Here is a 27,445-nt window from a genome sequence, read left to right as displayed (position 1 = left end):
TAGTTTTGCTGATGATAGCACATTGCATTCCACTTTCCAGTTTGAGAAACCTCGCCCTGCTCAATCAGCTTCAGCTTCTCAAATATCCACTACCAATTCCTGAAGTACAACTTCCAGGTAATTCTCCAGTGGGGCAAAGACAACTTAGTTGACACTCCGATTTCTAGGCAAGATGACAGATCTCATTTGGTGATTATCCTGACTTCTAATATCTCTTGGCACAAGCACAGTGCAAATATTACTTCCTCTGCATCTAAAAAACTGGTTTTCTCTTTTGCTCTCGGTGTTACATTTCCTTCCAACAGCTGTTCACTCTGTACAAATCGCAAATCCGTCCTACCATGGAATATTGTTTCGACATCTGGCCAGTGCCCTCAAAACCTCTCTCAGGCTTCTAGATTCCATTCAGAAGAGAGCAGTTAGGTTAATCAATGACTTATCTCTAACAGAATCTCTCCACTCAGTCTCATAGACATACTGTTTTTGCTGCATGCCTTGGTGTCACACTGATATTAGGAATGCAGAATTGGAATGTGGGGAGTACAGTGTGTACACAAAGGATAGACAGGATAGGAAGGGAGGAGGTTTCATGCTGTTAATTAAGAAAAACAAAATCAAAAGACATGCATCCAGTTGATATAGATGAACAGTGCACTGCTGAATCAGTTTGGTGTGACATAAGCACTGCAAAAGCAAAAATAAGAGTAGGAGTGTGTTATAGGCCTAATGACTCGAATGAGTACAATGAACAATTGTACAGAGAAATAGAGTGGGCTAGTAAATCAGAATGTCTTATAATGGGGGATTTTAACTTCCTAGATACTGACTCGAACTTGTGGGTTGGTCACTCATACACTAGTAAGTTAGTGACAAATGGGCCTGGAGTACTGGGGTCCATAGTTTAACAGATATTTATTTAAAGTATACCCAGTAAAATAAAATAAAATAAAATATTTCCAGAAGCTTTCGGAACTCGTGTCCCTTTCTCAACTGACAGAATTTTTAAATACATTACAAGCAAACTGTGGCACGTTACTCATTCGTCATTGTTGTAGCACGGACGTGTGCTGCCTTGCGCCAGTGATCATCCATCAATAAAACGGTTGTCTCCAGGATTGGATGTATACGCATGCCTTTCTGGCGATTTAATGCCTTAGGGTTGTTCATTATGTTTAGTGACTCTAGCCATAGGCGGTGGCGAAAGTGTCGCGCGTGGTCCACTATCTCAAAGTCGCGCTTGGGGTCAAGATCGTGGTTGGTAGCCCAAAAATGTTCTGCAAGCGCGGACTGGTCAGTTTCGGCAAGCCGGATTGCTCTGTCGTGTTCCGTGAGGCGATCCTGGAGACGTCTCGATGTCTCACCTACGTAGCAACTGTTACAGGCCCTACAGGTGATACGGTACACTACATTGCTGCGTAAGACAGGTGTGACAGGGGTCTTCACACTGGAGACAAGTGAACGTAGGTTCCTACCTGGTAATTGTACACATTTTATGTTGTAACTTCTCAGGATCTTCGAGATACGTCCTGACACTCCTGGATAGTACGGAATGTAGGCGGATGATATGCCGACTTGCTTCGGAGGTCTTGGGTTGGAAGTAAGCTCTTGTGCCTGTAACAAGCATCTGTTTAGTACATGGGATGGGTAACCGCATCTGGTTAAGTCCGCCTTCACACGGGAGATCTCGTTACGTCTAATTGTGTCGGTGCTGGAATGGCTCCAGGCCCTGGAGAACAGGGTGCGGGCAGTGCTATTGAGATGGCTTGGAGCGTGGCCGGACCCGTAGTTGGTGAATTGACCGCACCACATGGGTTTGCGGTATACTGAGGTCTCTAGATGTGGGCCTACGCGATGCACTAGCACGTCCAGAAACGGGAGCGAACCGTCCACCTCTGATTCTACGGTAAACTTGATGAAATTGGATAGAGAGTTGAGGTATTCTAGTAGTACCGTTTCAGAACCACGTGGTATTATGGTAAAAATATCGTCGACATATCTACACCACGTTGTAATAGGTGTAGGTGGGTTCTGGTGTATCTGCTTCTCCAGATCTTCCATGGCGATGTTAGCTACTACGGAACTGACAGGGGCACCCATAGCAGTGCCATGTACTTGTTTGTAGAGTGAGTCTTCAAAGGTGAAGATGCTGCTAGAGAGGCATAGGTTGAGGGCGGTACAGATGTCATCAGTGGATAGTGACGTCCTGGATTGGAGGCTTAAGTCGCTCTCAAGGAGCCTTCTGGCGCAGTGCACGGCCTGTTGGACGGGAATCGAGGTGAATAAAGAAACCACGTCAAATGATGCCATGACAGAGTTATCAGGGATTGAAATGTCCTTAATGGTGTTAATGAATTCACTGCTGTTTTTAACGGTGTGAGATGTATTACCTATAAGAGGCGAGAGGAGGCTCGCGATGTGTTTGGACAGTTCATACGTTGGGGCACTGCAGCAAGACACTATAGGTCTGAGAGGAATACCCGGTTTATGGATCTTTGGTAATCCGTAGAATTGTGGTAGTTGACAGCCAGTACCACGCAGAAGATGGTGAGTCGCGGTCGGGATCTTCTTATCTTTAAGCCATGCGTGGACAAGTTTATTAACATTTGCTTCCAGACGTTTCAAGACTTTAACGGGAGGATCAGGTAGAGGTTCATATACGTTAGGATCGAGTAATAGGGCCAAGGCTTTCTCTCGGTAGGCTGATCGGTCCAGCACAACAGTCCGGCGCCCTTTATCCGCAGGAAGTACAACGATGGAGTTGTCTTTTCTTATAGATGACAGGGCGGCACGTTGGCGGTGGTTGAGGTTTGAGCACGTTTTTCGAGTGTTGCGGAGGACTGCGGCAGTCTTGAATCGGATCTCGTTGGCAGTTTCTTCGGGAAGGTTGGTAATACTGGCTTCTATGCCCATAGCGAGCTGTGTGATGGGAGGTTTCGATGGTATAACGGCGAATTTCATACCGTTTGATAAAACACTCAGCTGCTCGTTGGACAGTTGTTTGTTACTTAGATTCAAGACGAAAGAAGTCGTGTCGTCTGAACGAGTGTTCGTCTTTAAGGAGTTAGTTTCTATGCTCAAGTTTATGAACTTGCGCTGTTGGCGTAAACGGTAGGTATCCGAGGTCTGACTAGCCCGATGGCAGATGGTATGTATAAGGTTTGTAAATACAATAGGCGAGACCTTACCTTGTATATGTTGTAACAGTCTGGACTTGTTGTAGTCAGCGTTCCTGATTTCATGGTGGAGATGGGATATCCATAAATTTAACGTGCGCAGGCTGAAGTTAAAGCAGGCACGATCCATATGAGAGTTGTGGAACGGGGCTTTCAACTCTCATATGGATCGTGCCTGCTTTAACTTCAGCCTGCGCACGTTAAATTTATGGATATCCCATCTCCACCATGAAATCAGGAACGCTGACTACAACAAGTCCAGACTGTTACAACATATACAAGGTAAGGTCTCGCCTATTGTATTTACAAACCTTATACATACCATCTGCCATCGGGCTAGTCAGACCTCGGATACCTACCGTTTACGCCAACAGCGCAAGTTCATAAACTTGAGCATAGAAACTAACTCCTTAAAGACGAACACTCGTTCAGACGACACGACTTCTTTCGTCTTGAATCTAAGTAACAAACAACTGTCCAACGAGCAGCTGAGTGTTTTATCAAACGGTATGAAATTCGCCGTTATACCATCGAAACCTCCCATCACACAGCTCGCTATGGGCATAGAAGCCAGTATTACCAACCTTCCCGAAGAAACTGCCAACGAGATCCGATTCAAGACTGCCGCAGTCCTCCGCAACACTCGAAAAACGTGCTCAAACCTCAACCACCGCCAACGTGCCGCCCTGTCATCTATAAGAAAAGACAACTCCATCGTTGTACTTCCTGCGGATAAAGGGCGCCGGACTGTTGTGCTGGACCGATCAGCCTACCGAGAGAAAGCCTTGGCCCTATTACTCGATCCTAACGTATATGAACCTCTACCTGATCCTCCCGTTAAAGTCTTGAAACGTCTGGAAGCAAATGTTAATAAACTTGTCCACGCATGGCTTAAAGATAAGAAGATCCCGACCGCGACTCACCATCTTCTGCGTGGTACTGGCTGTCAACTACCACAATTCTACGGATTACCAAAGATCCATAAACCGGGTATTCCTCTCAGACCTATAGTGTCTTGCTGCAGTGCCCCAACGTATGAACTGTCCAAACACATCGCGAGCCTCCTCTCGCCTCTTATAGGTAATACATCTCACACCGTTAAAAACAGCAGTGAATTCATTAACACCATTAAGGACATTTCAATCCCTGATAACTCTGTCATGGCATCATTTGACGTGGTTTCTTTATTCACCTCGATTCCCGTCCAACAGGCCGTGCACTGCGCCAGAAGGCTCCTTGAGAGCGACTTAAGCCTCCAATCCAGGACGTCACTATCCACTGATGACATCTGTACCGCCCTCAACCTATGCCTCTCTAGCAGCATCTTCACCTTTGAAGACTCACTCTACAAACAAGTACATGGCACTGCTATGGGTGCCCCTGTCAGTTCCGTAGTAGCTAACATCGCCATGGAAGATCTGGAGAAGCAGATACACCAGAACCCACCTACACCTATTACAACGTGGTGTAGATATGTCGACGATATTTTTACCATAATACCACGTGGTTCTGAAACGGTACTACTAGAATACCTCAACTCTCTATCCAATTTCATCAAGTTTACCGTAGAATCAGAGGTGGACGGTTCGCTCCCGTTTCTGGACGTGCTAGTGCATCGCGTAGGCCCACATCTAGAGACCTCAGTATACCGCAAACCCATGTGGTGCGGTCAATTCACCAACTACGGGTCCGGCCACGCTCCAAGCCATCTCAATAGCACTGCCCGCACCCTGTTCTCCAGGGCCTGGAGCCATTCCAGCACCGACACAATTAGACGTAACGAGATCTCCCGTGTGAAGGCGGACTTAACCAGATGCGGTTACCCATCCCATGTACTAAACAGATGCTTGTTACAGGCACAAGAGCTTACTTCCAACCCAAGACCTCCGAAGCAAGTCGGCATATCATCCGCCTACATTCCGTACTATCCAGGAGTGTCAGGACGTATCTCGAAGATCCTGAGAAGTTACAACATAAAATGTGTACAATTACCAGGTAGGAACCTACGTTCACTTGTCTCCAGTGTGAAGACCCCTGTCACACCTGTCTTACGCAGCAATGTAGTGTACCGTATCACCTGTAGGGCCTGTAACAGTTGCTACGTAGGTGAGACATCGAGACGTCTCCAGGATCGCCTCACGGAACACGACAGAGCAATCCGGCTTGCCGAAACTGACCAGTCCGCGCTTGCAGAACATTTTTGGGCTACCAACCACGATCTTGACCCCAAGCGCGACTTTGAGATAGTGGACCACGCGCGACACTTTCGCCACCGCCTATGGCTAGAGTCACTAAACATAATGAACAACCCTAAGGCATTAAATCGCCAGAAAGGCATGCGTATACATCCAATCCTGGAGACAACCGTTTTATTGATGGATGATCACTGGCGCAAGGCAGCACACGTCCGTGCTACAACAATGACGAATGAGTAACGTGCCACAGTTTGCTTGTAATGTATTTAAAAATTCTGTCAGTTGAGAAAGGGACACGAGTTCCGAAAGCTTCTGGAAATATTTTATTTTATTTTATTTTACTGGGTATACTTTAAATAAATATCTGTTAAACTATGGACCCCAGTACTCCAGGCCCATTTGTCACTATTCGATCACTTTATGGCCATAATACCTACAACGATTGTGCACAGTTGCAAAAATGCTTCCTCTCAATAGCTCGCTACAGGCAACATTTACGCTTCGCCCACAGATGCAAAAGCAATCGAATTATACCTAAAGGGTTCCGATACAAAGCCCCGTTCCACAACTCTCATATGGATCGTGCCTGCTTTAACTTCAGCCTGCGCACGTTAAATTTATGGATATCCCATCTCCACCATGAAATCAGGAACGCTGACTACAACAAGTCCAGACTGTTACAACATATACAAGGTAAGGTCTCGCCTATTGTATTTACAAACCTTATACATACCATCTGCCATCGGGCTAGTCAGACCTCGGATACCTACCGTTTACGCCAACAGCGCAAGTTCATAAACTTGAGCATAGAAACTAACTCCTTAAAGACGAACACTCGTTCAGACGACACGACTTCTTTCGTCTTGAATCTAAGTAACAAACAACTGTCCAACGAGCAGCTGAGTGTTTTATCAAACGGTATGAAATTCGCCGTTATACCATCGAAACCTCCCATCACACAGCTCGCTATGGGCATAGAAGCCAGTATTACCAACCTTCCCGAAGAAACTGCCAACGAGATCCGATTCAAGACTGCCGCAGTCCTCCGCAACACTCGAAAAACGTGCTCAAACCTCAACCACCGCCAACGTGCCGCCCTGTCATCTATAAGAAAAGACAACTCCATCGTTGTACTTCCTGCGGATAAAGGGCGCCGGACTGTTGTGCTGGACCGATCAGCCTACCGAGAGAAAGCCTTGGCCCTATTACTCGATCCTAACGTATATGAACCTCTACCTGATCCTCCCGTTAAAGTCTTGAAACGTCTGGAAGCAAATGTTAATAAACTTGTCCACGCATGGCTTAAAGATAAGAAGATCCCGACCGCGACTCACCATCTTCTGCGTGGTACTGGCTGTCAACTACCACAATTCTACGGATTACCAAAGATCCATAAACCGGGTATTCCTCTCAGACCTATAGTGTCTTGCTGCAGTGCCCCAACGTATGAACTGTCCAAACACATCGCGAGCCTCCTCTCGCCTCTTATAGGTAATACATCTCACACCGTTAAAAACAGCAGTGAATTCATTAACACCATTAAGGACATTTCAATCCCTGATAACTCTGTCATGGCATCATTTGACGTGGTTTCTTTATTCACCTCGATTCCCGTCCAACAGGCCGTGCACTGCGCCAGAAGGCTCCTTGAGAGCGACTTAAGCCTCCAATCCAGGACGTCACTATCCACTGATGACATCTGTACCGCCCTCAACCTATGCCTCTCTAGCAGCATCTTCACCTTTGAAGACTCACTCTACAAACAAGTACATGGCACTGCTATGGGTGCCCCTGTCAGTTCCGTAGTAGCTAACATCGCCATGGAAGATCTGGAGAAGCAGATACACCAGAACCCACCTACACCTATTACAACGTGGTGTAGATATGTCGACGATATTTTTACCATAATACCACGTGGTTCTGAAACGGTACTACTAGAATACCTCAACTCTCTATCCAATTTCATCAAGTTTACCGTAGAATCAGAGGTGGACGGTTCGCTCCCGTTTCTGGACGTGCTAGTGCATCGCGTAGGCCCACATCTAGAGACCTCAGTATACCGCAAACCCATGTGGTGCGGTCAATTCACCAACTACGGGTCCGGCCACGCTCCAAGCCATCTCAATAGCACTGCCCGCACCCTGTTCTCCAGGGCCTGGAGCCATTCCAGCACCGACACAATTAGACGTAACGAGATCTCCCGTGTGAAGGCGGACTTAACCAGATGCGGTTACCCATCCCATGTACTAAACAGATGCTTGTTACAGGCACAAGAGCTTACTTCCAACCCAAGACCTCCGAAGCAAGTCGGCATATCATCCGCCTACATTCCGTACTATCCAGGAGTGTCAGGACGTATCTCGAAGATCCTGAGAAGTTACAACATAAAATGTGTACAATTACCAGGTAGGAACCTACGTTCACTTGTCTCCAGTGTGAAGACCCCTGTCACACCTGTCTTACGCAGCAATGTAGTGTACCGTATCACCTGTAGGGCCTGTAACAGTTGCTACGTAGGTGAGACATCGAGACGTCTCCAGGATCGCCTCACGGAACACGACAGAGCAATCCGGCTTGCCGAAACTGACCAGTCCGCGCTTGCAGAACATTTTTGGGCTACCAACCACGATCTTGACCCCAAGCGCGACTTTGAGATAGTGGACCACGCGCGACACTTTCGCCACCGCCTATGGCTAGAGTCACTAAACATAATGAACAACCCTAAGGCATTAAATCGCCAGAAAGGCATGCGTATACATCCAATCCTGGAGACAACCGTTTTATTGATGGATGATCACTGGCGCAAGGCAGCACACGTCCGTGCTACAACAATGACGAATGAGTAACGTGCCACAGTTTGCTTGTAATGTATTTAAAAATTCTGTCAGTTGAGAAAGGGACACGAGTTCCGAAAGCTTCTGGAAATATTTTATTTTATTTTATTTTACTGGGTATACTTTAAATAAATATCTGTTACACTAGTAAGTTGTTTGATTGTTTGTTTGTTATTTGATTTTTAAGAGCATTAGCAACTAAGGCCATATTGCTCCGGGATATGCGGTGGTCATTCACTGACCTTTCCGTATCCTCTGTATTTGGTGGTCACGGGCTCGAACCCCAATCTAATCAAGAAGCATGTGCTACGCACTGCTGCTCCTTCCCACCTGTCTACGGAGGCACCATACACTAGTAAGACTTTTGTGGATTTATTGGATGATTGTTTTCTGCAGCAGCATGTTCGAGCGGTAACCAGAGAGGGTAATACTCTTGATCTGGTTATCAGCAGTGATCATTCGTGTATTAAGAATTTGCAGATAGAGGAACCACTAGGTGGCAGTGATCACAGTGTACTGATGTGGGATTTACTTAAAGATATAATTACTATCAGGGGTAAAGGTAAGGGTTTTTGCTTCCGTAAAGGTGAGTACAGTGGGATCAACTGACGGTGTTACCAACAGCAAATTCTAAGTGGAAAGCATTCAAGGATTTAATCGTGGAAACTACTAAAAGTTTCATACCTATTAAGAAATGTTGTTCAAGTTTATCAAATGAACTAATGAGACTTGTGACAGAGAAGAAAAATGCATGGGATGCATATATATTATCAAGCGACTCAGAAGCTTATGGCAGATATAAGCTGGTCTGTAACCAAGTTACAAAGAAGGTTAGGCAGGTGAAGGCAGATTATGAGAAATCTTTGGCAAAGGTTGCAAAGAAAAACAGCAAAGAATTCTTTACTTATATAAACTCTAAAAGGAAGGGGATGAATCTAATTGGTCCACTTGATATCGATGGTTCCACTGTTGATGATCCTGCACAGATAACAAACAAGCAAACTGAATGAGTATTTTGCATCTACATTCACACATGAGGAGTTAAGGTTTGAAAATGCCAGGTTAGCAAATTGTAACAGGGTGCTTAATGATTTTGTAATAACTGAGAGCAAAGTGGAGGAAAATTGTTGAAGTTAAACATAAGAAAGGCACTTGGGACGGATGAGATCTATCCAGTTATATTAAAGGAGGCGTCAAAGCAACTAAGCAAACCCTTAGCCATAATTATGAGAGCATCCTTGGACTCAGGGGACATCCCCACGGACTGGAGATGTGAAAATGTATCCCCTTAACTTCTGTTCTGGGTAAAATAATGGAGTCGCTGGTTAAAGATGCATTGCAAGATCATCTAGACAAGACTGCAGCAATAATTCAGACACCGCGTGGGTTTGTTAAGGGAAAGTCTTGTCTGACAAATTTGATAAAATATTATGATGTGGTTACAAAGGAACTGGATGCAAAAAATAATTTTGATATCATATATTTGGATTTCAGGAAAGCTTTTGACACTGCTGCGCATGGAAGACTATTGTACAAATTGGAGCAGAATGTTATTAAGGGTAAGTTGCTACAATGGATAAAAGGATGGTTGAGTGGGAGAAGACAGAGGGAGGTAATCAATGGGAGCTGCTCTTCGTGGACTATTGTTATTAGTGGAGTCTCACAGGGTTTGGTGTTGGGTCCACTGTTGTTTTGTATATTTATCAATGATACTGATGAAGGTATATCAGGCTTAGTGTCGAATTTTAGATGATACAAAGGTTGGCAGGGTTGATAATGACAGTAATGGGAGTGTGCTCCTGCAACAGGATCTAGATAATTTGGGCAGATGGGCTAAGAAGTGACAACCAAAGTTTAACCTTGACAAATGCAAAGTACTGCATATGGGTAGAAGTAACTCCAGAGACACACGTACCAACTGTATGGTACTACACGTAAGGTGGTAGAAAATGAAAAAGACCTGGGAGTAATTGTGCAGTCAGATGTGAAGTTTTCTGAGCAATGCAGACAGGCTGCCAGGGCAGGTCATGGGGTTTTGTCAATGATATATATGAATTTTGCTAGCAGGGAAAAGGAGGTGATTGTCCCTCTGTATGCCTCATTTTAGGACGGATGTAGATTTGCTTGAGCATCTACAGAGAAGGGCAACAAGATTGGTGAGGTGAATGAAGGGATCCTCTTACCAAGAGAGGCTTAAGTTCTGCAAATTGCAGTGGCTGGAGACTAGGCACCTGCATGGTGATCTGAGTTGAGCATGCTGAATTTTGATGGGATCCTTCCACTTGTTCAGATTACGAACCTAAGGGGGCATAAATTCAAATTAAGAAAAGACAGATGTAGAATAGATATGCGGAAATTTGCCTTTAGCCGGGTGGTGGGGGGGTTAATTGCTGGAACAAACTTCCATCTGTCGTTGTGGAAGTTGATAGGTTGAATAAATTTAAGGAGGAACTGGACAGGCATTTGGAGGGAATGGTGTGATTTTTTTTTTTTTTCTTGGGCTGATGCTGCATAAGCTCATATACTTGCTTTCTTGCATCATATGCCACTACTACTTCCATGGGCACTTTTCTTCTGAATTGGCTTCTATAATTCAGGCTCTCTCTTTCAGAACAGTCCGAACACATGCTGCCCCCAGCCAACAACCATTTACTGTCCAACTTCAAATTCACAGACCCAAAATTTCATCTTCCTCGTTTATTCATTCATTCAAATGCTGTTTTCTGGAATAACCTTCCTTCGTATGTATTTCCTGAAAATTAGAATCAACAGCAGTCAAATTTAACTTTAGAGTTCTCTTGACATTAGACATGAACTACAGAAGTTCAAGTCTAATGTCAACAAATATTTTCTTTCATCTTCTCAACCTCCAACCCATGCACGGCACTAAGTACTACAGGTTCGAATACCTCTTGTGTTCGGGGTTTTCGTTAAAAAAAAAAAAAAAGATTGAGAGTAAACATACAAATCCAATTGAGAATATTGACAATTTTAATAATTCTGTGAACAGTGGCACTGAGAAACATCAGTATGCCTCACACACTTCTGAAAATCCTATGCAAGATTTAGTAGAAAATGAAGTGGATTTTGAACCAAATTTAATAGATTCACACAGTTGTTTCATAGAGATGAACTGAATAACCAAAATAAGCACAATCAACACTTAACGATTTCCATAATGGACCAATCAATGTTGCCATTACATGTATGAGAAGAAAGTTAGAGGAATCCTAAAGAACATGGAATCAATAATGATGCTATCTCTCAAATATTAGCTAAATGGGATTAGCTGGAAAGCTTGGCCTAGAAATTGGGAAACGATAATGAACGGTTGAAAGAGACAAATAGATGTTTAGACGAGTCACTAACTGATACATAACAATAATTACGGGTTTTGTGGTGTACTGGCAAGCTATACAGTGAAGTTGTTAAAAATGGTGTTAAAAAGGAAATTGGAAGGATAACATAACTAATTATGGCAGCTATGCAAAGCAGAATAATGGGCTTAGAAATAATGTTAGTTGTAATAATGTATTTTTGATGAGGCCTGAGCATAATTCTAAACTTAAGTGAAACATGGATGTAGTGAAGAGCATCTCTAAAATCATGGAAAATTCGCTTAAAAGGGTAGAAATTAAGAGAATGCAGACTACCTGACAAAGGGTACCGCAATTGAGACTAACAAGGAGAAATTGGAACAACACTTGAGGATATTATTTCAAATAACCTCATAAAAAAATTGAGATTGAATATCACTAACCCTTTGAAAATAATATTATATGATCTAATTATGAGCACAAATAAAGAAGATCTACTTATTAAGTTATATGACTGAAACCTAATATATATGGGTCTATGCAGAGATGATGTCAGTGATGAGGTGAATATACGTTTTTCTAATGAAAACAAAAACAAAAATGGAATTAACTGGATCTTGGAAATATCCTGTAGAGTTAAAAAGTTTATTGATAAACAAACATGAACTTTATTAGATTGATGTCCAACAGGTTTAATGAACTTCATGTGGTTATGATTTGTTATAATTATCAGAGGTATGGGTACACTTCTAAGACATGTAAGACACTTCTAAGAAATGCATATGTGTGACTGCCATTGTTTAACAACGTTAAGTTTGTGCCTTTCAAGAATTTTTTTCAATCAATTGACCTCTCTTATCAAGACGTAAAGAACCCCATAAGGGGTGGTACCTATTCCAGTCACCCAAGATACAAAAAGGTGGTGGTAGCTGCGTGGCTAAATCATATAAATCAACAAAAGTTGGAACGATTGGGCGAAAGATATAAGGAAACAACTGTTATTGTTATCCTGACACTGACTTGGGCAGTAATTGCTTCTAATGCTGTTTTCAGAGGGATAGGTCTGAAAGGAGTTCTGGAGTTGACTAGTAGTGCTACCCCTCCACGAGCTATATTAGAGTTGTTCCTATCTTTTCTAAGCATTATATGATGTTTTATGCTTACTGATATTTGAGGGGTCAGATTTGTTTCTTGTAAGCAAAGAATAGCAGGATTATATTCTGTAATAACATCATAAACATCATTTTAGTTGGCTCGCTCGGAGTCTGTGACAATTCTTCTATATGACTGATTGCATTGTTGAGTATTATCAGGTGTATCTGTTTGCTTACGGGATGCAGTTTGCTTACGCTTATCTATTCTTGTTTTTTATTTTTTTGGGAATATTGGTCTACTGATATCCACGTCTTCCTCTGCATGTATTTCGAGAAGTGTATCATTTTCGTGTGATTTTGTATCAATGTCCATAGTATCGCTTTGAGATTTTTGATTCTCTCCTTCTGAACTTGTGTGCTGTACAGAGGTTTTATCTGCCGGTACTGTCAGTGGAGTGTTAACTGAAAGACTTTTTTGCTGTTGCTTAGTTTTCTTTCAGTGAGGAAAGAAATGATCTTGCCCAGTCAGATATTGATATGCTTGGAGGGACTGAGCAATCGGTCTGTACTGTTACAAAGCACTGTGGCTTTTGCACAACTGAAGCATAAGAAGGCGATTTAGCGGACACTAAAAACTGTTTCTTTGCCTCGTGGTATGGCACTTTGTTTTCAACTCTGTATTTTTGGATTTTCTTTTCCCTCTGCCATTGGGTGCACTTATTTGAGTAAGCCGAATGATTTCCTTGGAAATTTGGACAGCACTGCATTCCACAGTGCCGTCTGTGTGTATGTGCTCTTTTGAACCACAGGAGGCACAGGTGGTAACACCTCTGCAGACTGTTTGGGAGTGCCCAAACTTCTGGCCCTTAAAATAGCAGACTGGGTTAGGAATGTATGGTCTAATTTTACATCTCAAATATCCAGCTTTTACGGTTAATGGCAGAGTTGGTGTACTGAATGTGAGAATCACTGTCCGAGTACGAGTAGATACTCCATCTTTCTCGCATATATGACATTTTGATTGTTTAGTTCTTGAACGATCTCTTCCTTTGAAATGTTAAGAAGATCCCACTCCACTATTACCCCTTTAGAGGAGTTTTAAGGTGGCGTGTTGGGTAACCTTTGTGGGAATTCTACCAAATGTAGATATTCTAAGCAGTCTTTATGAGTGTTCATGTTCACTCATCTCAATTAGGTCTCCAGATTGGAGTCTTCGGAAAATGTGGCTGGCCCATTTTTGGAGGGCCAGCCACATTTTCAATACTTTTCTGGATTAAAAATGGGGAATGCTTACTCATTGGGTTGTCTGTCAAGGAGTGCAGAATTAGAAAAAGAGGAGCAGGATTTTCAGTTTCTTCTTTTTTCTGCCTCTTTGCATTGGTGTAGTTATATCATCCCTGGTTGATGCAGCTGGATCGAGAGATCAGTAATTGTTTCTTTGGCTATCCATCGTAGCTCCTTTTTGCCCTGGGAGAGTGAGTTTCTTCTCCAGGTTACTGGCCCTGCCATGGGGAGGCAGGAGTTGTGCCACAAGGGACCAAGTGGTTGTAGAAGTTAGTTGTTTGTTATTAATAAAATATATAGGATAAGGTAAAGAAAGCCAACACGAGAACGCCAAGATAACTTGCGTGGAAAATTAGTTTCCCGACACTGGACTGACTCGATAAACAGATGGTAGGTGTTATCGATCTAGAGCCGAAATCGAGAAGGATATATTGATTGACTGGTAGGCGTGTCAAATGATGAAATGATTGGTGGTGGGCACGACAGATGACAAGCTACTGTGCAGTCATTAGTTGGCACTATAATGTGTATTTATGAGTAAAGAACGGTGCATAATAATTTTGTGATGAACGGTAAACAGGTAATAGCAGCGATGAATCTTTTAAAGATGGTTGTTGTTGTTGTTGTTTGGTTTTTAGGAACATTAGCAACTAAGGCCATATTGCTCCAGGGATATGCGGTGGTCATTCCCTGACCTTTCCGCATCCTCCGTATTTGGTGGTCACGGGCTCGAACCCCGGTCTAATCAAAAAGCGTGCTGCTGCTCTTGCCCACCTGGCTATGGAGGCGCCTTTTAAAGATGGAAGAAATTTGTAAGGAAAATAAAACGTTGGCTGATTTTTTGATGAAAACTAAATTAATAAAAGTTTTGTTCCATTCATTTTTATGTTCTTCATTATGTTTTCTTCTCATTATTAAAAGCAGATTTTTGGAGTTCATGAGTGTTTTTACTATACTGTTGATTTAGGTTTGGTTACAAAAAAAAGGAAAAGATTTCTTTATTTTTCATAACCTGACCTTAAATGGTAGGTTAGAAAATAATAGGAAAAGAAAGAAAGCTTCTTTATATATATATATAGTGAATAGCTATTGGTGCGTTGATTGATGTTATGATGTGATTGTATCTGCACGAGTGTCTTTAAAAATAAAAGTACAGTAATAAAAAATTAATATTTTGGTAATAAACAACTTATGTACACCATGACTCTAAAGAAAAAATGTTAGGTTACCCCTTCCACTTCGGGAGGGGTTCAAGCTCCCATGGGATTCAAGTAGAGGTAACCTGACTTTTTTTCACCGTTATGGAAAGCGTTCATTAAGGCAAGTTACCATACTTCTGAGTGACACTAAACCGATGTTATTGGGTGTTGTGTTCGCGCACCTTGTGCATGATCACAACACACATCGTTTGCCACGCCTACCTGTCAATCAATATATCATTCTCGTTTTTGCTCCAGACCAATAACACCTACCCTCTGTTTACCGAGCGAGCAGTGCTAGAGTGCCGTATCGGGAAGCTAATTTTCCGTGTAGGTTATCCGATGTTTCTCGTCGTTCTCATGTTGGCTTTCTTTACCTTAGCCAATATATATATATATATATATATATATATATATATATATACTAAATAAAGAAAGCTTGTTTTCCTTTCTGTGTTCTTACTTAATACTTTAAGCACAGAACCGCTGGAAGTAAATAAAAAAGGAAAATACACTAGAAAACAAATAAAACTTTTTCTTTAATAAGAGCACTATAAATCACTGAGAAAATCGCTTGTCACTCGGGGGCAAGGATGGTTGTGGCAATACCTCTCTTATGTAGATAATTCATGCCATGCCCAATCACCTCGAGGTCAGGGGGAAGAACCCCTGCCAGGACTTGTGGAGCAGGAGTACGACAAGCCCCGGTGGTGAAAATTCAGTGGAATGAATCCATTTTACCTGTTTCTTAGAAATGGGGCTCTTTGGCATCATACAACCGTGGCATAACATATTATTGGAAGGAAAACTGCTTTGTAAATCAATGCTAATGTTCTCTTTTTCAATCCCCAGTCAGTTCTTGTTATTCAGGCTCTCATGGGGGGGGGTCATAGTTTCTGACATCTTTACCAGATGCAGATAGAAAGTTAGTTTAGTGTCAAAGATGACAACCTAATATTTGAGTTCAGTAACCAATGAGATGGTTGTACCATTTATATTTATGCCAGAGTGTCTTTGTAAGGTGCCTTTCAGAAGCATTGACTTAGTCTTTTCATTTGAAATAAGAGAGTTTGTGGGTCTGAGTCCAACATTGTACCTTGTCTAGGGCATGGTTTGCCTGCATTTCCAGGCAAGCCCTGCTATCTATTTTTACAACTCGGATGATGTCATCTGCATACGCAATACTGCCAATTAGTCCTGTGCCCATTGATAGAAATACGATAAGTACTACAAATCAAAAGAAGGGTCCAAGGGCAGAGCACTCGGGACATCTAGTTGTGTACCGTGAAATTTCCTAGTACCTAGTCCTTACCATAATAATTCTATTATTGAGGTAATCTTTAGCACATCTGTACAGGTTTAGCAGAAGATTATCATGGTGCAGGCACCCTATGATGCTTGGCCACTAAAGAGCATCAAGGCACATCGTTTATCTTTGATTTTCTCCTATTAGTGGATGCATTACATGCATTCAAGGTGGCTCTTGTTCACCCAGGTTCAAATGATTTGAATTACCTGAGGTTGTACCCTGTTAGAATGTCTATAAAACCTCAGCAAATAGATCTCATGTATCCTTTTTATGTCTGTATGGATGGGAGCAGATGAATCAACTTGACCCACCAGGATAAAATTTGGTCCATGCCTCGTTTATCTGCCACTTGGTAAACTTATGTGCAACCAAACGTGTGGCCAATGTAACATCAATAGTGCTTCCCCCACAGTTGAACTATTAACCCCAGGGGGCTCACATCTGGTGAGTATGGGCTTGGCACACCCAGGATCCTGAGCTGGATATCATCATTCTTCTCTTTCTTGGTGATTCCCTTCTACTTTTGACTCTCTCTCTCTCTCTCTCTCTCTCAGGGCAACTTTGGAATTTTGTTATTGGCTGGAAGCCTTAGGCTTCCTTGCACCACATAGCTAATAATAATAACCGTAGACAGGTAAATTGTTAGGCTGATTCAGTACAAGGAATGGTGAAGCTACTATGTAATCCTCCAAGATTTGGCCATTGTAAATACCAGACCTATTGTCAGCATTGCAGTGCCACATAGGCGATCTGCAATTAGAGTCTGTTCCAATTACTATTTTACAATCCGGTAGAAGGGTAGTGGCAGACAGTAGGTACTGGACATAGGGATCCTGGTGTGGCCTGCAATACATAGAAAAAACATGTAAAGCGTGGGTAATCTGAGCACATACTGTATAAGGAGTACAAAGCTCATGTATTTTAGTTAAAGTAAGGGTTGGATTTCTCACTATGATGGCAGCCCACAAAGTATCTGTACCCTATTCATGTGAGTGTATCACAAGGTATCTGTACCCTACCCATGTGAGTGTCAGGCTCTTGGAGCAGCATAACATCTACGCTTTTCTCTTCAGAAATGAGCCTGAGCTGGTCCACACAGCTGAAGACCACTGTGCAGTCAGTTGCAGAAATTTTAGAGCAGGGCCCCCATCTGTATTAGGATGTCTGCCCATAATCTATTAAAGATTGCATCTGTTTTCTGGCTTTCAAATACGCTGGGCATTCTCTAACTGAATGATTACAGTCTAAGCTGGCACACTTTGGTTGCAAGTTTTTATAACATTTATTGTAGTCTTGCCCTATTATGGCACATCGATTACATGTACTCTGTTTCTAGTTGCATGTGTGGGAGATATTGCCAAATCTTAGGTACCGGAAACACTCAGTATGGACCGGAAATACTTCAGTATAGATTTTGTCCTGTTGTATGAGTAGGCCCCATGCAATTTGGGGGATAATTCAGCTACGCAAGTAACATTGCAATCTGATCATGACTTGGTGTGGTATTTTAGACTGAAATCCAATTTTACGTTATCTTCAAGACACATTTCCTGTTTATTGTTCTGAACTACCTTATCTATGAGGTCCTCCTTGGTTATCTCCTTATCTATATCAAAAGTGATTATTGAGGGTCCCCTCTTCCTCAGCAGTTCTGCTCTGAAACCCAGGGTTTTTACATCTGAGAATTACAACATCTAAGTCAGCCTGAGAGAGAGAGAGAGACTGTTTCAATAATAACACCTGGGGATGTAGTTTCTCTTATTCCCTTGATTTTCAGGGTTTTCCTATCACCTTTAAGGTTCTTTGTGATTGCTGCTTTGAGTTCCTCACTAGTGTGAGCACTCAAGTGAGTACCTTTTTAAACTGGTCTTAGTAGTACTAAGTTTGGTGCTTTGTTTAGGGGATACTTGGGCCCTTTTGTTTTAGCCTGGGTCCTCAGTGTCTCTTGGTAAGAGAGGAGGTGCTGTTACATTTCTGTATATTTTCGCTCTTTAGTTTTTGTGGCATCTAGTTTTGCCTGCAGCACCTGGTTTTCGATATGCAGGTCTTGCACTACCCTTTCCAGCCTGGTCCAATATCCCACAATGTCTGTATGGACAGCTGCTGTGAGCCTACATTGTGTTGCCATGTATTCCTCAAATTGGAGGCATATGTATATAATGTGGATTCCTTTTGCCTTGGGATGGCTGCCCAGAATCTGACTCTGTTTTCTTGTCAGCATCAAGTTTTTCATTGATATTAATTAAATCTTCTTGATTGATTTTTTGTGGGTAAGTCACTGCCCCCATCAGCAGTGGTCTTTCTTTGCCTCTTTTTGCAGGTTGAATCTGGTTTATCAATTAAATTTTAGTCTGCATTTAAAATACTCATACTGATTCTTTCATAAAGAGACCAACGGTTGAAAGTTATTATTTTCAATCGTTTTCCTCTGAAACTGGCATTTTCAATATTTATCAGTTATATTTAATCCTATTATACTAGTTTTAGCTATTTTTAATATCAAGTAACCAATTATCAAGTTCCTAGCTTTTCTATAAATTTCTAGTTTAATCTGGAATACTCCAGTAATCCTGCCTCACCTGGTTTGAGGCTTGCAAATCAGTCAAGGAGTGACATTTGGTGATATGTCCTAGTCACGTGACCAGCAACGAGTCAATAAGACTGCAGAAGCCAAATTACTGCCTTCCAACCGAGTAATTTCTTATATAAAAGCATAGAAATGGCAGTTTTAGAAATGACATGTTATTAAATTAATCAAGAAATGGCTCAAAATATGGGATTTACCCACAGATACAGTATGTAATGTAAAATTCAAACAATCACTTAAACTACCAATGTATGCAAAAATCACGATTTTCAACTTCTCTGCAAGATAGGAAGGGAGGAGGGGCAATACTGTTAGTTAAAAAACACAAAATCTAAGCAGTGAATCAAGTTGACACGGGTGGCCAGTACAATGTTGAGTCAGTTTGGTGGGACATAAGCAAAGGGAAAGCAAAAATGAGAGTAGGTGTGTGTTATAGGCCTAATGACTCTGATGAGTACAAGGAACAATTGTACAGAGAAATAGAGGGGGGGGGGAGCCAGAAAATCAGAATGTCATGTAACTTCTGGATTGGTCACTTGCACACTAGCAAGTCTTTTGTGAATTTATTGGAATTTATTTTTCTACAGCAGCATGTTTGACAAGCAAATAAAGGGAGAATTACTCTTGATCTCATTATCAGCAGTGATTATTGATGCATTAAGAATCTGCAGATAAAGGAACCATTAGGTGGCAGCGATCACAGTGTACTGAAGTGGGATTTACTCAGAAGTAACTACCATCAGGGGTAAAGTGAAAGGATTTTGCTTTCGTAAAGGTGACTACAGGGGTCTCAGACAGTTTTTAAATTCTATACAGTGGGGCTAACTGATGGTATCACCAACAAAAAATTCTAACTGGGAGGCATTCAAGGAATTAAACCTAGAAGCTACTAGGCTTTTCATACCAACTATCAGATACTGTTCAAGGTTCACGAGTCTCATTAGTTCAATAATGAACTAATGAGACTTGTGGTAGAGAGGAAAAATCCAAGGGATGCATATAACTTATCTAAAACTTATGGTACATACAAGCTTCAGGTCACAAAGGAGGTTAGGCAATGAAAGCAGATTATGAGAAATCTTTGGCATAGGATGCAAAGATAAACAGCAAAGACTTCTTTAATTATACAAACTCTAGAAGGAATGGGATGAATCAGATTGGTCTATTTGATATTGTTGGTTCGCCTGTTCATGATCCTGCTCAGGTAACTGACAAACTGAATGAATATTTTGCATCTACATTGACACATCAGGAATTCTGCAGGGAAGTGGAGGCCAGAAGTTCAACAAACTCTAACAGGGAGCTAAATGATTTTGTAATAAATGAGAGCAAAGTGGGGGAGAAATCTTTGAAGTTAAACATAAGAAGGCACCAGGAGTGGATGGGATCTATCTAGTTATATGAAGGTAGGTAGCAAAGAAAATAAGCAAACCTTTAGCCATAATTATCAAAGCATCACATCTCAAGTTCTCACGGACTGGAGATGTGAAATGTTCCCGAATTCAATAAGAGGATCAGAGGGTGACATAATTATGGATTTGTTAGTTTAACTTCTGTTCCAGGGAAAATAATGGAGTCACTGGTTAAAGAAGTAATGTAGGAACATCTAGACAACATTGCAGTTATAGTTTAGACACATCATAGGTTTCATAAGGAGAAATCTTGTCTGACAAATCTGATTGGATATTATGATGTGGTAACAAAGCAACTGGATGCAAAACATTACTTTGATATCATCTATTTGGATTCCAAGAAAGCTTTTGATACTGTTGCACATGAAACACTGCTGTACAAATTAGAGTAGGTGTGCCATTAAGGACAAGCTGCCACTATGGATAAAGGAATGGTTGAGTGGAAGAAGCAATGAACACTGCTTTTCGTGGACTATTTTTATTAGTGGAATCTCCCAGAGTTCAGTGTTGGCCCCATTGTTGTTTTCTACATTTATCAATGATATTGATGAAGGCATAATAGGATTAATGTCCAAGTCTGCAGATGATACAAAGGAGGGTTGCTAATGACAGTAATGACAGTATGCTACACCAAGAGAATCTAGAAAAGTTGGGCAAATTTGCTGAAGTGGCAAATGAAGTTTCACAAATACAAATGCATATGGGTAGCAGTAAACCAAGAGTAAAATACAAACTGTGTGGTACTACACTCAGGGAAGCGGAGAATGGAAAAGACCTGGGGGTAACTGTGCAGTCAGATATGAAGTTTTCTGAGCAGTGCAGACAGGTGCCAGAGCAGCTCATGGAATCTTGTTAATGATATACAGTAATTTTGCTAGCAGGGGAAAGGTGATTATCCCTTTGTATAAGGCAATTGCCAGATCACATCTTGAGTACTGCATACAGGTCTGGAAGGCTCATTTTAGGAAGGATATAGAGTTGCTAGAATGAGTACAGAGAAGGGCAACCTGATTGGCGAGGGTAACAAAGGGCTGATCTTACCAGGAAACTCTTAAGTTCTGGAAATTTCTGGAGACTAGGCACCTGGGATGATATGATCTGATTGCAGTGTATAAGCTTAGAATGGTTTGAGCAAGCTCAATGCTGATGGGATTCTTCGTCTCTCTCAGATTACACACTTGAGGAGGCATAATTCAAATTGAGGAAAGACAGTTTCCGAATAGATGAGCAGAAACTTTCCTTTAGCCAGCAGGTGGTTGATTGTGGAAGAAATTTCCATTGGCAGTTGTGGAAGTTGATAGCTTAAATAAATTCAAGAACCGGACAAACTTTTGGAGCATGTGAATAGGTGAAATGGGAAGTGTTTATTTATTTTTTTTTTTTGGCTGATGCTATATAAGCTTGCTTTCTTGCATCATATGCCATTACTAATGCTAATCCTGAAAGTAGTCAAGATGTATTGCCTAAAACTGAAAAAATGACCATCATGTCATAACTGCAAAAATGACTATCTAAATAATTTATGTTTTTTAAAAATTCATGCTATAATGAACAACTTCATCACATAATGAACTTAAAGACAATTTGCTTTTTATTATCAATTTTTAATAGTGTTATAAATAATAATTATGTACAAATGACAAAATCAAAAACTACCTCATCGTCAGATGCATCATCTAGTTGTACTTCTGATGATGGGGGACCACTTTTTCTACTGGATACAGAATTACATCTTCTTAATGAAGCTTTCTCGGCTAACTAATACATATTCATAAAAAAAAAAAAAAAAATGATGAAGAAATTTACCTTTCTCCAATAATGTAGAAATGTGATCAGGTGAGAAATATAAAAAACACCTGCTAAAACAAATACAACAGATAAAGTTTCATATCATTTCAGTAAGATCTAACCAAGGATTCATAAAAGTCTACTGATGCACCAAAGGAAACGACAGATTCTTGAATATGTTGAGAGATTTTTGGCCAGGTGGGCGTTTCCACAATTTATTTTATTTCCTTTAATTAACCTTATATGCTTCTCGTTTATTATAAATCCTCAGGTGAATTCAGCTGAATAGCTGAGATCTTTCGAGAAACAAATTTCAAATTTCCTTTAAAGAATTCACTCTTTCTTTAACCAAATATTGGCTATAACCATATTTCCAGATAAATCCACACCTGGAAATTTCATTCGTGACAAGATAAATGTGTATACGAACGTACATCATCCTATTATATGTGAATGCAAACAAACAGCTTTTTTTTTTTTTTTTCAAACATCTTCACAAACTTGGAGTCTTTTCATTCTTTGACCTTCATTTAAAATTTTTGGCGCACACTTTTTTCATGGCTAAATTTTCAGTTAAAAATTTTCCACATTCAGTTCCAATTTTGCCATTCTAATGCTTAAATGATAATCACATCTAATCAATGTCCTTACCTGGTCTATCTTCATCAGCTTCACCGGATTGCCTAGTCATTCACTGTCTTCCACATTCTGTCTTCTATCTAAAAGTCCTATGCCATTCACACGCAAGCTCTTGACATGGGAATGATACTATATCATCCCCATAAACTGGACATAACAACTGACAATTTTCATTCTTTATTATTGTTAAAAATTTTAGACGGATTCTTTGTTCGATTCTGCCGTCTGTCAATTTTTCAGCAAACTGCAAAAACACAAGGCAATGAAAACCTGCCTTACTGCACAGTGAATGAGCATGTTGGAATGTGACTTGGCAGACAACTAGGGATAGGTTCATGGTAAAGTGTTATTCCTTTGATTGCATGCAAAGTCTTATAATTTAATAGCCATACCTTCTAATGCATTTTTCCACATCGTATCTTTGCTTGGTGGCATGTTTAGCACGCAACCAATCAAAAAGTGAAAAAGGGAAAGGCTTCTTTCTGTAGAAGAGGAGCTGAGGGTGGCTCTATCAAAAATTTACGTACAAATTAAAACACTATGTAGTCAAAGCCAGGCTTAAATTTGACATGTTTTTCAAATGCTGTTTGATGACCATCTTTCATTTGGCTAATTTTGTTAAGTAATTTTGCATGCATAGATATCACTGTACTTACTCTGAAATGACCTTGGTCATACCTCTACTAATCTGATGTTTATTAACAAAAATTTTGTTATATTTTTCCACACTTACGACGTATTATTGATAAATAAAGATTTTTAAACTTTTTTTTTTTTTTTGTAAATTTAAGTAAAAAAAATTATCTGAAATTTTTTATTTTATTTTGTGTTGTGTCAAAGAAGTGGATAATTTAAAGGATGTGTCACTAAAAGCATACAGGTTGAAAACCACTTCTTTATGGCCTGGTCGGTCTTGAATCAAATAATCACAGTGAACACAGCGGTGGTTACCTATTCTCCCCCCCCCCCGCAACTTTTTTTTTCTTTTTCTCTGCACGTGTTACAGCAATCATATTTTCTGTCCCCCCCCCTTTAGGTTTAGTTTATATTTGGCTTTGTCTTTATTTTCCATAGAACCATGTTATCTACTTGCTTTTTAGTGATATAAAAATGTATATATATGCATTATCACTTTATATATATATATCAGTGTTCATTTGTCTCATGAAAACAATGAGCTATAGCTGCATATATAGAGATTACACTGATCTTCCCTGAAGAATAATTTGGTCAGGTGAGAGCTAAGGGACTTTATACATGGATAACAATTAGTTTAATTGTTACACATAAATTAACATTAACAAAAGTTGTATACACAACTGTTAATAGCTGTAGCAATTACAAATTAATTTAGCTTATGTACATATACCCAAAAGTACACAATAATCAAGAGAATTTAGGCCAGAAAGATTTATAGCAGGAAAGACTGATACAATCACAAACTATTTCATAATACGTAGGTAAGTACCACCATTATCAATACAGGAGGCACTGAATAGAGAATATTGGAAATGGAGGGAGGTGATTCACCAAGATCATTAATACATGAGTTGGAAGAAAAATAGGATGCCAGCAGATCAAAGTGACAACAGAACCATCTGGTTTTGACAGAGGTGGGAGCAGAGATGGGAAAAAGTAGCAGCCAATAGCTTTGGCAAGAGACCAGAACGTTTGGCTACCATTAGGGGTAAAAGCAAGTTTTCTACTCTTAAACAGTTATTAATCAGTTCAAAATCTCGTTTGGACTGATTAATAACTGCTTTATCAATTGTGAGCTTTGGTGTAGGCAGAAAATGAAACTGATAAATTGGAAACAAGCCAGTTAAGATATGCAATGTTCTTCTCTTGAACAGCATTAGCACATTTATTCGAAAACCAAGGTTTAGATAAAGAACAAGATTTTAAAGTGTACTGTAAAATTCCCTCCTTTCTAGGTAGTTTCTAGGTAGTTCAAGGGTTGGCAGTTAATTGATTTCTCCATTACTTTAGAAAGAGTAGAAGTAATTGCAATGGGACGATAATTGGATGGGAGAGATTTGTCACCCTTTTTAGGAACTGGCTGGATATGAGCAAATTTCCAAGCAGAAGGAAAAACACCTTTGGAATAACAAAGTGAAAAAAGGCGGCAAAGAATAGGAGTAAGTTCAGGAGCACAGGTTTTGAGAACAAGTGGAGAAATACGTTGTAGAGTGAATATCATCTATTAAGGGCACAAAAGGTGATATAGTTGTACACGTTGGCACTAATAATATTAAGAGTAGGAGACCGGCAGAATTACTTAACAAGTACAGGTCACTGTTGAACAAAAGCCGAGAATTAGGGTTGAATTTGAAAGTGTCTGCAATTCTGCCCAGACACGATAGGAGGGAGTATATGATGAGAGCCTTGTCGATCAATTCGGCCCTGGAAAGATTGTGCAAGGCTCAAGGGGTAGAATTTTTTTCAGCCTGGACTGTACTTGTTAACAGGAGAGATTGCTTCTACAGGGATGGGATACACTTAAATAGAAAGGGTGCAAGAATATTTGCTGATGCTATCGAGGCAGTGTTAGGTGGGTCGGAAAACTGCTAGTTTGGGGGGGAGACAAAGACCAATAGATTGACAGTAGCCACTGGCAGAGGTGAAAGAGCTTCTTGCACTGCTTCTATTAGAATGAGCAGAAGCCTGAAAAATAAGATGCATGGTATTTCAGAGACTGCTGGGAGCCATTGCGGTACAAGTAAACACATGGGTTGTGTTAGGGTAGCTAAGAATAGAAACAGGTGCAGGTATACTTGCGTGTACACCAATTCTAGGAGTTTAGTAAATAAATTTGATGAATTTGAGGTATTGCTCAAAACATCAAAGGCAGATATTGTTGGGATATCAGAGACGTGGTGTCACACGGATATAAGGGATGCAGAACTGCAATTTGGGGAGTACAACATCTACAGAAAGGATAGACAGGATAGGAAGGGGGGAGGGGTTATGCTATTAGTTAAGAAACACATAAAACCCAAGGAAGTGAAGCCAGTCGACATCGCTGGACAGTGCAGTGTTGAGTCAGTTTGGTGTGACATAAGCATTGGGAGATCAAAATTGAGAGTAGGAGTGTGCTATAGGCCTAAGGACTCTGATGAGTATAATAAGGAACTGTACAGGGAAATAGATATTGACTGGAATTTGGGGGCTGGTTACTCACACACTAGCAGGGCTTTTGTGGATTTATTGGATGATTGTTTTCTACATCAGCATGTTCGGGAGGCAACTAGAGGGAGTAATACTCTTGATTTGATTATCAGCAGCGATTCTTCATGCATTAAGAATCTGCAGATAAATGAACCACTAGGTGGCAGTGATCACAGTGTGCTGAAGTGGGATTTACTCAAAGAGGTAACTACCATTAGGGGTAAAGGGAAGGGTTATTGCTTCCGTAAAGGAGACTACGATGGACTGAGACAGTATTTAAATTCTATACAGTGGGACCAACTGATGATGTTACCAACAGCAAATTCAAAATGGGAAGCATTCAAAGAACTTATCTTGGAAGCTACTAGGCTTTACATACCAACTAAGAAATATTGTTCAAGGTTTAGGCCAAAATGGTTGTCAGATGAACTAATGAGGCATATGGCAGAGAAGAAAAATGCATGGGATACTTACAAATTAACACATGACACAGAAGCCTATGATAGATACAAGTTGATATGCAACCAAGTTACAAAGGAGGTTAGGCAGGCGAAGGCAGATTACGAGAAATTCTTGGCAAGGGATGCAAAGAAAAACAGCAAAGAGTTCTTTACTTATGTAAACTCTAGAAGGAAGGGGATGAATCAGATTGGTCCACTTGATATTCATGGGTCAACTGTTGATGATCGTGCTCAGGTAGCTAACAAACTAAATGAATATTTTGCATTGACATTCACACATGAGGAGTTATTCAGCAAGGGGAATGCCAGAGGTGTATTCAACTCTAGCAGTAAGCTACAGAATCTTGAAATAACTGGGAGTAAAGTGGAGGAGAAACTGTTGAAGATAAACAAAAGAAAGGCACCCGGGGTGGATGGGATCTATCCAGTTATATTAAAGGAGGCAGCAAAGGAAGTAAGCAAACCCTTAGCCATAATTATGAGAGCTTCCTTGGACTCAGGGGAGGTACCCATAGACTGGAAATGTGCAAATTTGACCCCAATTCACAAAGGAGGATCAAAGGCTGACACAAGTAATTATAGACCTGTGAGCTTAACTTCTGTTCCAGGAAAATTAATGGAGGCACTGGTTAAAGAAGCACTGCAGGATCATTTAGACAAGACTTCAGTTATAGCTCAGACACAGCATGGTTTTGTTAAGGGGAAGTCTTGCCTGACCAACTTGATTGGATACTATGATGCAGTCACAAAAGAACTGGATGCAGCGAATAACTTTGATATTATATACTTGGATCTTAGAAAGGCTTTTGATACTGTTGCACATGGAAGACTGCTACACAAATTGGAGCAGTGTGACATTGGAGGCAAATTGCTGCTATGGATAAAGGGGTGGTTGAGGGGGAGAAGACAGAGAGTGGTAATCAATGGACACTGCTCATCGTGGACTAATGTTATTAGTGGAGTCCCTCAGGGCTCAGTGTTGGGT

General features: G+C 40.8%; 1 protein-coding gene across 4 annotated transcripts in view; it reads right to left on the bottom strand.

Annotated features, from left to right (window-relative positions):
• The window catches only part of LOC150075060 (TATA-binding protein-associated factor 172-like), a 934,682-nt gene that overhangs the window by 337,206 nt on the left and 570,031 nt on the right, over nt 1-27,445 (bottom strand). For all 4 annotated transcript variants that reach the window (XM_090388242.1, XM_090388245.1, XM_090388243.1 and 1 more), the window contains exon 23: nt 22,061-22,162. In XM_090388242.1, the coding sequence (XP_090244368.1) occupies nt 22,061-22,162 (102 nt within the window). The remainder of the gene's footprint in view (nt 1-22,060; nt 22,163-27,445) is intronic.

This window comes from Mastigoproctus giganteus, chromosome 14 (assembly GCF_048544385.1).
Source record: "Mastigoproctus giganteus isolate SK-2022 chromosome 14, ASM4854438v1, whole genome shotgun sequence".
Taxonomy (NCBI): domain Eukaryota; kingdom Metazoa; phylum Arthropoda; class Arachnida; order Uropygi; family Thelyphonidae; genus Mastigoproctus; species Mastigoproctus giganteus.
The sequence above is the reverse complement of the archived record's forward strand: the minus strand, read 5'-3'. Positions and strand labels throughout refer to the sequence as shown.